The following is a 13,506-nucleotide window of genomic DNA, read 5'->3' as shown; positions in this document are numbered from 1 at the left end:
ATTCAAACTACTGCAGCGCAGTGCCTTTAATACCTATGGCATGCTCTAATCTCTGTAATAAAATTTTATGGTCAACAGTATCAAAAGCTGCACTGAGGTCTAACAGGACAAGCACAGAGATGAGTCCACTGTCTGAGGCCATAAGAAGATCATTTGTAATCGTCACTAATGCTGTTTCTGTACTATGATGAATTCTGAAACCTGACTGAAACTCTTCAAATAGACTATTCCTCTGCAGATGATCAGTTAGCTGTTTTACATCTACCCTTTCAAGAATTTTTGAGAGAAAAGGAAGGTTGGAGATTGGCCTATAATTAGCTAAGATAGCTGGGTCAAGTGATGAAGGGGAAGGGGTAAGTTTGATTTACTCTCAGGGACACGTGAAAACTGAAGGAAATCAATTGTAAGGCCTGAAAGAAGTTTCTGTAGGAAGAATTGTAGCTATAAGGTCAAGTGAGAGAGGGAAGCGTTGGCTTTTTAAATACCTGAAAGACACTGGACTCGAGAGGATTTAGTACTGCTATAACGGACTGATGCAGCAGGTGGCAGCAGTGCAACAATAAGGATGCCAGCTGCCATTAAATGCTGTAGAAGAAGAGAATAGGTAAGTGATTAAATCACAGGGATACACATTGTGAGAGGAGCGCGTTTAGTATCAAAATAAAGCCATTTATATTATATCTATATATATATATATATATATATATATATATATATATATATTCTATCTGCTGGCTGCACAACAAATTGCCCCATTGGGGATTAAAAAAAAGACCCCTTGTCAAGTGAAATCTTGATCCAGTCCAAAATTTAATGGCATCTTCTGTGGCCTAATATCAATCTATGGTGCAAATTTGGTGACAATCTGTGAAGTAGTTTTGACGTAATCCTTCAAAGCCTATATAAAGTGAAGTCTTGATCCAGAATCTGGATCTGTCCCATTGTATGATGGAGATAGGAATTCGGGTGTTACACACAGCTTCCACGTGAATAATTCTCATCTGTGATGTTGCCCTCAAACAAATGCTGCGCTGTGTGTGTTGTATGGCTCTGTTGGTTTCTGTATAGATTTCTTTTCAAGCCATCTTTTCCTTTGCTTGTTAGTATAGCAAGGAAGTGAACCCTATTCATGTTTCCATTGTAAATTTTAGGCAGTCACAAGACTCACTAAGAAATTTATGGAATTGTTTAATTTCTCATCTATCACTATCAATTTGATTTCAGTTCTAGTACTACAATCAGATAATGGTTTTGGTAAAAGATGTGGCCATCGTTTCTCTTAAATAATGAAAGCCTGCAACTAAAAAACAGGACACAGCTGAACAGATGATTCCATTTTTTTTTTATTCATATTCTGACTAAGGGCCAGTCAGAGTGAACTATTCTTCCTTCTTCCATTCTCTGCAGAGAACTTCTGAATGAGTCTATAACAAAGTAAAATATGTGGAAAATGTTCCCTTCAGATGTTCAAATCCACATGACAGCTCAGGCAATAATTTGGTTCAGTTCTGCTACGACAGTTTCATCAAACAAAAGCACCAAGAGGAAACAGACATTAGGATGCGGTGTGTTTGCTGATGGTGAACGCAATGCACCAGTGCACTGAGAACCCTCAGTCAGAGCGCCACACTGCCTTTTACCACAATTTCAATTTTGCTTACAATCTGATTGGTAGGAATAGAAGACTAACTATCCTGGTCCTACCAGATTTTGGATTTTGCATAAAAAAGGAAAAAATGTCTCCTGTTGGAATTTTGATTGGAGTCTGAATAAAGTGCGACTTTATGTCACATGCTGTAGGTCAGGAATGACGGGGCAGCAGGTGAAGATGTTTGACCTGACAGTTTGACTGAATTTATATGTTCACACCGATGAATCTTAATCCTGCATTCGTGTCTTGGTGAGCTGCTGTCCTATTCTGTCAAGTGACCACGCAGAGATTTTCCTCATAATGCTTGCAGGCGTTATGAGGCAGGTTTTGTGGTTGAGACTTCACATTGACGTGTGGATCAGTTGGTTTACTGCTGCAGCGTGAGCAGACCTGCACGCTGGTGATACTGCTTCTGTGTGGCCTCTGCGATTTTGGCTGAAAGATCCACAGGCTTCTCGAAGAAGTTCACCAGCGTCGGTTCAGTCAGTAGAGAGGCGAGGATCTGCGCGTAGGTCACCTTCCACTCATCCTCCTCCACTGTGCTGCCGTCTCTGCTGGCCTCCGTGTTCTCTGCCAGGCCCTCAGACCCCGGCCCACGATGGCCAACCTCACCAATCTGTAGCACAAGGCTGGTTACTGTGGCAATGGCCTGGAAGAGCTCATTCTCCTCTGGGTCATTATGGAACATGCTGTACAACGTCTTGCAAAACTGGATGAACTCCCGCTGTGGATGAAGAGGAGGTAACGTTAGTACTGTAACACACCATCTGAGCAGAACTGACTAATGACTCTGATACTTAAGGTGCACTGACACAAGCATGCCTGAGACTCACGCAACAGCACGAACTGTGTCGTGACGATCCCACCCGCTGTGTTCACAGCTGGACACCGTTCTTTGTTCTACTGGCTGCCACGCACTCTGCGCTGAACACTGCGTATATAAAATAATTGTTTCAAGGCGGATTAATCATTTTTTTCTGCAAATTGGCCGTTGAAAAAACTTCTCTAATCACTTCCTGAATCACAGAGGAGGCTACAGCCAGAGCCATTCACACACGTGCGCCTAACAAGCTGCAGAAAGCATTTTGAGCCCATCTAAAAAGGTAATTATTTGTCTTGTTTACATTGTCATGGCTTGATAAGTTGCATGTTCTTTCCTTCTTGTCTGCAGCTGTTAAAGCATGTTTATAACAGATTTAACTTCTTGTTATAATCATTCAGATTTCTTTGACACGAAACAGGTCATGCTGTTGCGTGAATCAAAGGCATGCTCGTTTAAGTGCACCAATAGACTACAGACTCTGATACTTTCACTAATGACTAATCGACTGGTACATTGACAAGGGACACTGACAGGGATGTTGGGCCCCATGAAAAGAAATCTTTACTGCCCCCCCAATACTTTGACTAAAGTATCAGTCATTAGTCAAAACTTTCCTTTTTGCTAAAGCTTATAGTTAGGGCTGGATCAGGTGACCCTGAACCATCCCTTAGTTGTGCTGCTATAGACTTAGACTGCTGGGGGGTTCCCATGATGCACTGAGTGTTTCTTTCTCTTTTTGCTCTGTATGCACCACTCTGCATTTAATCATTAGTGATTGATCTCTGCTCTTTTCCACAGCATGTCTTTTTCCTGATGCTCTCCCCTCAGCCCCAACCAGTCCCAGCAGAAGACTGCCCCTCCCCGAGCCTGGTTCTGCTGGAGGTTTCTTCCTGTTAAAAGGGAGTTTTTCCTTCCCACTGTCGCCAAGTGCTTGCTCATAGGGCGTCGTTTTGACCGTTGGGGTTTTTCTGTGATTATTGTATGGCTTTTGCCTTGCAATATAAAGCACCTTGGGGCAACTGTTGTGATTTGGCGCTATATAAATAAAATTGATTTGAAATTGATTTGAAAGTATCAGACTTTGACTACAGAATCTGAAACTCTGACTAATGACTGATACTTTGACTAACGACTGATATCTTGACTTTGACTAATGACTGATACTTTCACTCTGATACTTAAGGTGCCCTGACACGAGCATGTTTTCGATTCACGACACATCATGACCTGTGTCGTGATGTGTCGTGCTGAAGAGTAAACTCGTGTTTAACTGTTGCAGGGAGGACGCCAGAGGGACGTTGGTGCGTGCTATTGTGTACAGAGAATTTTGAAATGTTCAAAAATCTTTCACATACAAATGTTGTGCTATGTGACGCGATCTAATCTCCAACACTACATGCAGCTCGTCAAGTGGAGTAAACAAAAAGTGAACAGAGTGAGTGGTGACATCAGCGGATCGCATCAGAGCGCAGCTCGTCTGGAGGATTATAACAAGTTAGATCTGTTATAAACATAAAAATAAATACTTTAACAGCTGCACAGAAGAAGCAAAGAACACACAACTGTTTTGTCAAGCCAGGGCAATATAAACAAGTCAAATAATTACCTTTTTAGACAGCTCAAAATGCTTTCTGCAGGTTGTTTCTGCGCGTGTGCTGCAGCCTCCTCTGTGATTCAGGAAGTGATTACAGCCGTTGCAATGGCCAATTTGCAGAAGAAAAATGATTAATCCACCACAAAATAATTATTTTATATACACAGCGTCCAGTGCAGAGTGTGTGGCAGCCGGTAGAACAAAGAACGGTGTCCAGCTGTGAACACAGCGGGTGGGATCATTACGACACAGGTCATGCTGTTGCGTGAATCAAAAACATCGTAGTGTCAGGGCACCTTTACACTACAGACTGGTACTTTCACAAATGACTGAAACTTGACTCTGATACTTGGACTCCAGACTCTAATACTTTGACTAACGGCTGATATTTTGACATTGACTAATGGCTGATAGTGTGTTCTCTGTATCCCACTGTATTATCCTTATTACTCTTTTCTGTAGTATGCATGGTGCTGTTTTAGTTGTTTCCCCATACTTCCACACAGTAAGATAAATATGGTAAAAATAATGAACAGTAAGTATGTATATAGTAAGTAAGTATGTGTAAGGCTTTGTAGTCCTGTATGTATTTTGTCTTCCCCAGAATTGCAGTGCATTTTGCCAGTTTTGATCTAATTTTGCTGTCTATCATTTCAAGAAATTTATATTGGTATACTCTGTGTGTGTAGTGTTTATAATCAGGTCTACTTGAACATTCATGGAATTTCTTCCAAACAACATCATCTTTGTTTTCTCAAAATTCAATGATAATTTGTTTTTGTCGAACCATAATTTTACTTTATTCATTTATGTGATGATCAGCTCCAAAATCTGCTGCAAACTCTCCCCAGAACAAAAAATATTTGTATCATCTGCAAACAATACAAATCTCAATAACTTTGCAACATTACATATATCCTTTATGTATAAAATAAACAGCTTAGGTCCTAAGCATGGTGGATTAGGGTTCGATTCCCACCTGTGGCCTTTCTGTGTGGAGTTTGCATGTTAGCCCCGTGTTTGCGTGGGTTTCCTCCAGGTACTCCAGTTTTCCCCCACATTTAAAAGACATGCAGGTTAGGTAAATTGCAAACTTTATAATTTCCAGGTCTCCCTTGCAAAAGAGGTCTCGATCTCAATGAGACTAACCTGATTAAATAAAGGTTAAATTAAATTAATACTGACCCTTGAGGCACCCAACAAGTGATACCCATGTAGTGTGATTTGTGCTCACCCATTTGTACATACTGTTTCCTGTGTCTTAGACAGCTCCTCAGCCAGCTCAGCCCAATTCCACTAATACCATACCTTTCCATTTTGTCTAATTGCATATTATGGTCAGCGGTGTCAAAAGTGTTACTTAAACCAATGAATACACCCAGAGAAAGTTTTCTGGTGTCAACATAATTTGTGATTTTCTCTATTAGTTACATGACTGCAACTCAGCCACATGGGGTGTGCAGCCAGTACATTCTGAGTGCCGGTCCCAAGCCCGGATAAATGAGGAGGGTTGCGTCAGGAAGGGCATCTGGCGTAAAACAAGCCAACCCAACTATGCAGACTCAGAATCGAATTCCCATACCGGATCGGTCGCGGCCCGGGTTAACAACGTCCGCCACCGGTGCTATTGCCCAACAGGGTGCCGGTGGAAACTGGGCTACTGCTGGGCAAAGACGATGAAGAAGAGGAGGAAAACGTTTCCACGAACAGCGGGAGAAGAAGAAAACTAGAAGGGTGGAAATGAGAGCGGGGACTTTGAATGTGGGTAGTATGACTGGTAAAGGGAGAGAGCTGGCTGATATGATGGAGAGGAGAAAGGTAGACATATTGTGTGTGCAAAAGACCAGGTGGAAGGGAAGTAAGAGCAGGAGCATCGGCGGTGGGTACAAGTTGTTGTACCATGGTGAGGACAGGAAGAGAAATGGCGCTGGGGTCATTTTAAAGGAAGAGTATGTTAAAAGTGTGTTGGAGGTTAAGCGAGTGTCTGACAGGGTGATGAGTGTGAAGTTGGAAATTGAAGGGGTCATGATGAATATCATCAGTGCATATGCCCCACAGGTAGGTTGTGAGATGAAGGAGAAAGAAGATTTCTGGAGTGTGTTAGATGAGGTGGTGGAGAGTGTGCCCAAGCATGAAAGAGTGGCGATAGGAGCAGACTTCAATGGGCATGTTGGTGAAGGGAACAGAGGTGATAAGGAAGTAATGGGTAGATATGGTATCAAGGATAGGAATGGGGAAGGACAGATGGTAGCTGATTTTGCAAAAAGGATGGAAATGGCTGTGGTGAATACCTACTTTAAGAAAAGGGAGGAGCACAGGGTAACATAAGAGTGGAGGAAGGTGCACACAGGTGGACTACATTCTTTATAGGAGATGCAAGCTAAAGGAAATCAGACTGTAAGGTGGTAGCAGGAGAGAGTGTCACTAGACAGCATAGGATGGTTGTTTGTAGGATGACTTTAGAGGTAAAGAAGAAGAAGAGAGTGAGAGCTCAACAAAGGATCAGATGGTGGAAGCTGAAGGAGGAAGACTTTTGTGTGAAATTTAGCGAGCAGGTGAGAGAAGCACTGGTTGGAGGGGAAGCAATTTTGGACAACTGGAAAAGTACTGCAGATGTGGTGAGGGAGACAGCTAGGGCAGTACTGGGTATGGCATCTGGACAGTGAAAGGAAGACAAGGAGACTTGGTGGTGGAATGAAGAGGTCCAGGAAAGCATAAGGAGAAAGAGGTTGGCGAAAAAGTTTTGGGACAGTCGGAGAAATGAAGAAAGTAGACAGGAGTACAAGGAGATGCGGCGTAAGGCGAAAAGAGAAGTGGCAAAAGCAAAGGAAAAGGCATATTGCGAGCTGTACAAGAAGTTGAATAGTAAGGAAGGAGAAAATGACTTGTACCGATTGGCCAGACAAAGGGACAGAGTTGGAAAGGATGTGCAGCAGGTTAGGGTGGTAAAAGATCAATCAATCAATCAATCAATCAATTTTTTTATATAGCGCCAAATCACAACAAACAGTTGCCCCAAGGCGCTTTATATTGTAAGGCAAGGCCATACAATAATTATGTAAAACCCCAATGGTCAAAAACGACCCCCTGTGAGCAAGCACTTGGCTACAGTGGGAAGGAAAAACTCCCTTTTAACAGGAAGAAACCTCCAGCAGAACCAGGCTCAGGGAGGGGCAGTCTTCTGCTGGGACTGGTTGGGGCTGAGGGAGAGAACCAGGAAAAAGACATGCTGTGGAGGGGAGCAGAGATCGATCACTAATGATTAAATGCAGAGTGGTGCATACAGAGCAAAAAGAGAAAGAAACAGTGCATCATGGGAACCCCCCAGCAGTCTACGTCTATAGCAGCATAACTAAGGGATGGTTCAGGGTCACCTGATCCAGCCCTAACTATAAGCTTTAGCAAAAAGGAAAGTTTTAAGCCTAATCTTAAAAGTAGAGAGGGTGTCTGTCTCCCTGATCTGAATTGGGAGCTGGTTCCACAGGAGAGGAGCCTGAAAGCTGAAGGCTCTGCCTCCCATTCTACTCTTACAAACCCTAGGAACTACAAGTAAGCCTGCAGTCTGAGAGCGAGGCGCTCTATTGGGGTGATATGGTACTACGAGGTCCCTAAGATAAGATGGGACCTGATTATTCAAAACCTTATAAGTAAGAAGAAGAATTTTAAATTCTATTCTAGAATTAACAGGAAGCCAATGAAGAGAGGCCAATATGGGTGAGATATGCTCTCTCCTTCTAGTCCCCGTCAGTACTCTAGCTGCAGCATTTTGAATTAACTGAAGGCTTTTTAGGGAACTTTTAGGACAACCTGATAATAATGAATTACAATAGTCCAGCCTAGAGGGAATAAATGCATGAATTAGTTTTTCAGCATCACTCTGAGACAAGACCTTTCTGATTTTAGAGATATTGCGTAAATGCAAAAAAGCAGTCCTACATATTTGTTTAATATGCGCTTTGAATGACATATCCTGATCAAAAATGACTCCAAGATTTCTCACAGTATTACTAGAGGTCAGGGTAATGCCATCCACAGTAAGGATCTGGTTAGACACCATGTTTCTAAGATTTGTGGGGCCAAGTACAATAACTTCAGTTTTATCTGAGTTTAAAAGCAGGAAATTAGAGGTCATCCATGTCTTTATGTCTGTAAGACAATCCTGCAGTTTAGCTAATTGGTGTGTGTCCTCTGGCTTCATGGATAGATAAAGCTGGGTATCATCTGCGTAACAATGAAAATTTAAGCAATACCGTCTAATAATACTGCCTAAGGGAAGCATGTATAAAGTGAATAAAATTGGTCCTAGCACAGAACCTTGTGGAACTCCATAATTAACTTTAGTCTGTGAAGAAGATTCCCCATTTACATGAACAAATTGTAATCTATTAGACAAATATGATTCAAACCACCGCAGCGCAGTGCCTTTAATACCTATGGCATGCTCTAATCTCTGTAATAAAATTTTATGGTCAACAGTATCAAAAGCAGCACTGAGGTCTAACAGAACAAGCACAGAGATGAGTCCACTGTCCGAGGCCATAAGAAGATCATTTGTAACCTTCACTAATGCTGTTTCTGAACTATGATGAATTCTAAAACCTGACTGAAACTCTTCAAATAGACCATTCCTCTGCAGATGATCAGTTAGCTGTTTTACAACTACCCTTTCAAGAATTTTTGAGAGAAAAGGAAGGCTGGAGATTGGCCTATAATTAGCTAAGATAGCTGGGTCAAGTGATGGCTTTTTAAGTAATGGTTTAATTACTGCCACCTTAAAAGCCTGTGGTACATAGCCAACTAACAAAGATAGATTGATCATATTTAAGATCGAAGCATTAAATAATGGTAGGGCTTCCTTGAGCAGCCTGGTAGGAATGGGGTCTAAAACATGTTGATGGTTTGGATGAAGTAACTAATGAAAATAACTCAGACATAACAATCGGAGAGAAAGAGTCTAACCAAATACCGGCATCACTGAAAGCAGCCAAAGATAACGATACGTCTTTGGGATGGTTATGAGTAATTTTTTCTCTAATAGTTAAAATTTTGTTAGCAAAGAAAGTCATGAAGTCATTACTAGTTAAAGTTAATGGAATACTCAGCTCAATAGAGCTCTGACTCTTTGTCAGCCTGGCTACAGTGCTGAAAAGCAACCTGGGGTTGTTCTTATTTTCTTCAATTAGTGATGAGTAGAAAGATGTCCTAACTTTACGGAGGGCTTTTTTATAGAGCAACAGACTCTTTTTCCAGGCTAAGTGAAGATCTTCTAAGTTAGTGAGACGCCATTTCCTCTCCAACTTACGGGTTATCTGCTTTAAGCTACGAGTTTGTGAGTTATACCACGGAGTCAGGCACTTCTGATTTAAAGCTCTCTTTTTTAGAGGAGCTACAGCATCCAAAGTTGTCTTCAATGAGGATGTAAAACTATTGACGAGATAAGATGCACATGGTAATGTGCTGACAAGTGAGGAGTGTGTGCTGAGAAGGTGGAGGGAATATTTTGAAGAGCTGATGAATAAAGAAAATGAGCGAGAGAAAAGGCTGGATGATGTGGTGAGAGTAAATCAGGAAGTACAAGAGATTAGCAAGGAAGAAGTGAGGGCTGCTATGAAGAGGATGAAGAGTGGAAAGGCAGTTGGTCCAGATGACATTCCAGTGGAGGCATGGAAATGTCTAGGAGAGATGGCAGTAGAGTTTCTAACCAGATTGTTTAATAAAATCTTGGAAAGTGAGAGGATGCCTGAGGTGTGGAGACGAAGTGTGCTGGTTCCTATTTTCAAGAACAAGGGTGATGTGCAGAGCTGCAGTAACTACAGAGGCATAAAGCTGATCAGCCACAGCATGATGTTATGGGAAAGAGTAGTAGAAACTAGGCTTAGAAAACAGGTGAAGATTTGTGAGCAGCAATATGGTTTCATGCCGAGAAAGAGCACTACAGATGCAATGTTTGCTCTGAGAATACTGTTGGAGAAGTACAGAGAAGGACAGAAAGAGTTACACTGTGTTTGTAGACTTAGAAAAAGCTTATGATATGGTGCCAAGAGAAGAGTTGTTGCAGAGAAGTATGTTAGGGTAGTGCAGGACATGTACAGGAATAGTGTGACAGCGGTGAGATGCGCAGTTGGAATGACAGACTCATTCAAGGTGGAGGTGGGATTACACCAAGGATCAGCTCTGAGTCCTTTCTTGTTTGCAGTGGTGATGGACAGGTTGACGGATGAGATAGACAGGAGTCCCCATGGACTATGATGTTTGCAGATGACATTGTGATCTGTAGTGAGAGTAGAGAGCAAGTTGAGTCTAGTCTGGAGAAGTGGAGATATGCTTTGGAGAGAAGGGGAATGAAAGTCAGTAGAAGCAAGACTGAGTACATGTGTGTGAATGAGAGGGAGCCCAGTGGAATAGTGCAGTTACAAGGAGTAGAAGTGGTGAATGTAGATGAATTTAAATATTTGGGGTCAACTGTTCAAAGTAATGGAGAGTGTGGTAGAGAGGTGAAGAAGAGAGTGCAGGCAGGGTGGAGTGAGTGGAGAAAGGTGGCAGGAGTGATTTGTGACCGAAGATTATCAGCAAGCGTGAAGGGGAAAGTTTACAAAACAGTAGTGAGACCAGCTATGTTGTATGGTTTAGAGACGGTGGCACTAACAAAAAGACAGGAGGCAGAGCTGGAGGTGGCAGAGCTGAAGATATTGAGATTCTCTTTGGGAGTGACAAGAATGGACAACATTAGGAATGAACATATCAGAGGGACAGCTCAGGTGGGACGGTTTGGAGACAAAGTCAGAGGTGAGATTGAGATGGTTTGGACATGTGCAGAGGAGGGACCCAGGGTATATAGGGAGAAGGATGCTGAGGACAGATCCACCAGGCAGGAGGAGAAGAGGGAGAGGTGGTTGGTGTGACAGAGGAAGATACAGAGGACAGGGTGAGGTGGAAATGATTGATCTGCTGTGGCGACTCCTAATGGGAACAGCCGAAAGACAAAGAAGAAGAGTTACATGACTGCCAGTGATGTTGATCAGCCTGCATGGAATCCATATTGATTGTTGGTCAGCAGATGATGTTTTTCAATAAATTTGTCCAGTCCGTCATTAAAAAGTTTTTCGAGTATTTTAGAGAATTGGGAGAGCAAAGAAACCTATAGGCCTATAGTTTTAGCCCCACCCTCTGCTATCGCTGGTTCTTTGATTTTATCTGCAATTCTGGACCTACATTTACACAGAATTTGTTAAAACCACCAACCACGTTCTCTATATTGTCTATGGTCTTGTCATTCTCAATAAAGTATTCTAGGTAATTTGCATTTTTATGCCCACTTCTTATAATACTATTTAATACACCCTATGTACCTGTCATATTTTTATTTTTCTCCAATATTTTATGATAATATATATATATATATATATATATATATATATATCCTCATAATATTAGTTAGCTTATTATGTAGTTTTTATACTTTACCTGTGCTTCTGTCATTTGGAGCTTAATAAACTTTCTATATATTATATATATATATATATATATATATATATATATATATATATATATATATATATATATATATATATATATTTCTTTCTAGAGGCCTTTTGTAACCCTTTAGTGACCCCCAGGCTGTTCTTGTATTTATGGTCATTATTGAATTGTTTTACAGGACAGTTTTTATCATATAAATTGTTCAGTTCAATGCTGCACTGCCGGGATGATATACACTGTCGGGATGTAAAAGTGATCAGATAAAGTGACTTCAGCATGAAATGTACAATAAGTTACTCTGATATTTACAACATGGACAGGTTAAAAGATAGTAGGTAAAGTGACTTGAGTTTGCACCATAAGTTAAATTATTGCACCTAATAAATACAGCAGGTAATGACATGATTATTGTCCTGGTTGCTATGGTTATCACATTACTAGCATTGTTCATTGTACTGATATTTTATGCTCCGATTTAACCATGCTATTAAACTGATCTTCTGTGTGATAATTACAGCTATTGATTACATTACTAAGTAAACTGTTTTCTGGATCAATATTATTTTCTATGTCCTGTTCTTTCTGCTCTGTGTACACAAAAGTATCCATCCCCTTTTTTTTCAGTGTCAGCTATCTGTGATGTTTGTTGTTGCTGATATCCAAATAGAGATGTTTGAATCCTATCAGTTTTTGCCATAATTGTGTGTTCTGTTCACAGGTTTTGTTCATTACCTTGCTTTTCTTTTTCTTCAGTTGTATTTGTCCAGTTCATTGATGTCAAGGATGACTATCACCCTGGCCTCTTCTGGTGTCCCGTTGAGTTTAATTAACATTTTGCAATTTTGTGTCCAAATGTTTTGAATATTGCCTTGTTTCCTAAGCAGTTGAGCCGTTCTTGCAATGTCAGCAATTTTTTTTGTCAGATGCTCATTCAGATGTACAGCCCCTCAGCTTTCTTCCTTGTTTTAATAGCTTATTTTTATGCTTTCTATTTGCAAATCGGATTATAATGGCAGGTTTGTCTGCCTTGCTTCTTCGGGGTAGAGCGTGACTTGCTTCAATGCTGTTCTTGTCTACCTCAATCGGTCTGGACTGAAGGAAAGTCGTCATCTGTTGCACAACTGATTCATCATCCTCCACACTCTGCTTCTCTCCATTTCACCTCGCCACTGCTTGGGCATATGACCGGGGGTTGGTCTCCAGACCGGTTACCATAATGTCGTTTATACGAGTGTACTGTTCTAGATCAGTGACTCGGTTTTCCAGGAAAGTGATCCTTTTTCATAATCTGCAGTCTCAGGGTTTTAAGTTCCTCCACCAGCTCCAAAATATTTTTTGCTGTAGCCGAACTGCAGAAACTTCCTCTGCCACAAAGTCGAGGGACTTTTGATGTCATCTACCTCCTCAACCGAAGGAGTCTTCTTTGGTGACATTGCGTCCATGGTTGTAGCTGGGTGGCTACAGTTATCCGCTGTTTCAACAACTTTCTCAGCTGTTCGACTTTTTTGCACGAACTTTGCCTTTTCTTCTTCCAATTTAGACCCCCATCACACATAGCACGAATGAGGCCAAATGGCGTCGGAATGAAACATTTACCCACATTCGGGAAGTGTGGAGGTGTGGTCTGAAAATGGGGGACAGCAATCTCAGAGCAGTCGACACAGTCAGTCCCATTCACTCGGCTGCCCTGACTGAATTTCACATGTTCAAAACACTCTTGGCTCGGTCGACGTACAACAACCATCTGACGGTGGTCTATGTATGTGCAGTCTGAGCACCATCTGACCGCAATCTACATATTCTGATTCTGCGTCAAAACAGCATTCGAAATGATCTGATCACACTCAAGGGAACTCCGAGATGAATCGGGCACGGGCTGGCCAGCATGTCCCGCTTCTGCCACGTACGTCTGCCTCCACTGGACCAGGGAGTGCAAAGGAAATGTTGATGTGTAACATG

General features: G+C 41.6%; 1 protein-coding gene across 2 annotated transcripts in view; it reads right to left on the bottom strand.

Moving 5' to 3' along the window:
• Positions 1-1,345: 1,345 nt before the first annotated feature.
• LOC117524187 (TBC1 domain family member 8) overlaps positions 1,346-13,506 on the bottom strand; it is a 225,040-nt gene continuing 212,879 nt past the window's right edge. For both annotated transcript variants that reach the window (XM_034185948.1, XM_034185947.1), the window contains one exon: positions 1,346-2,375. In XM_034185948.1, coding sequence (XP_034041839.1) covers positions 2,019-2,375 — 357 coding nt within the window. In that variant the 3' untranslated portion in view covers positions 1,346-2,018. The remainder of the gene's footprint in view (positions 2,376-13,506) is intronic.

The sequence above is a fragment of the Thalassophryne amazonica genome, chromosome 14, assembly GCF_902500255.1.
Source record: "Thalassophryne amazonica chromosome 14, fThaAma1.1, whole genome shotgun sequence".
Taxonomy (NCBI): domain Eukaryota; kingdom Metazoa; phylum Chordata; class Actinopteri; order Batrachoidiformes; family Batrachoididae; genus Thalassophryne; species Thalassophryne amazonica.
This window is presented reverse-complemented; position numbering and strand designations above follow the sequence as displayed.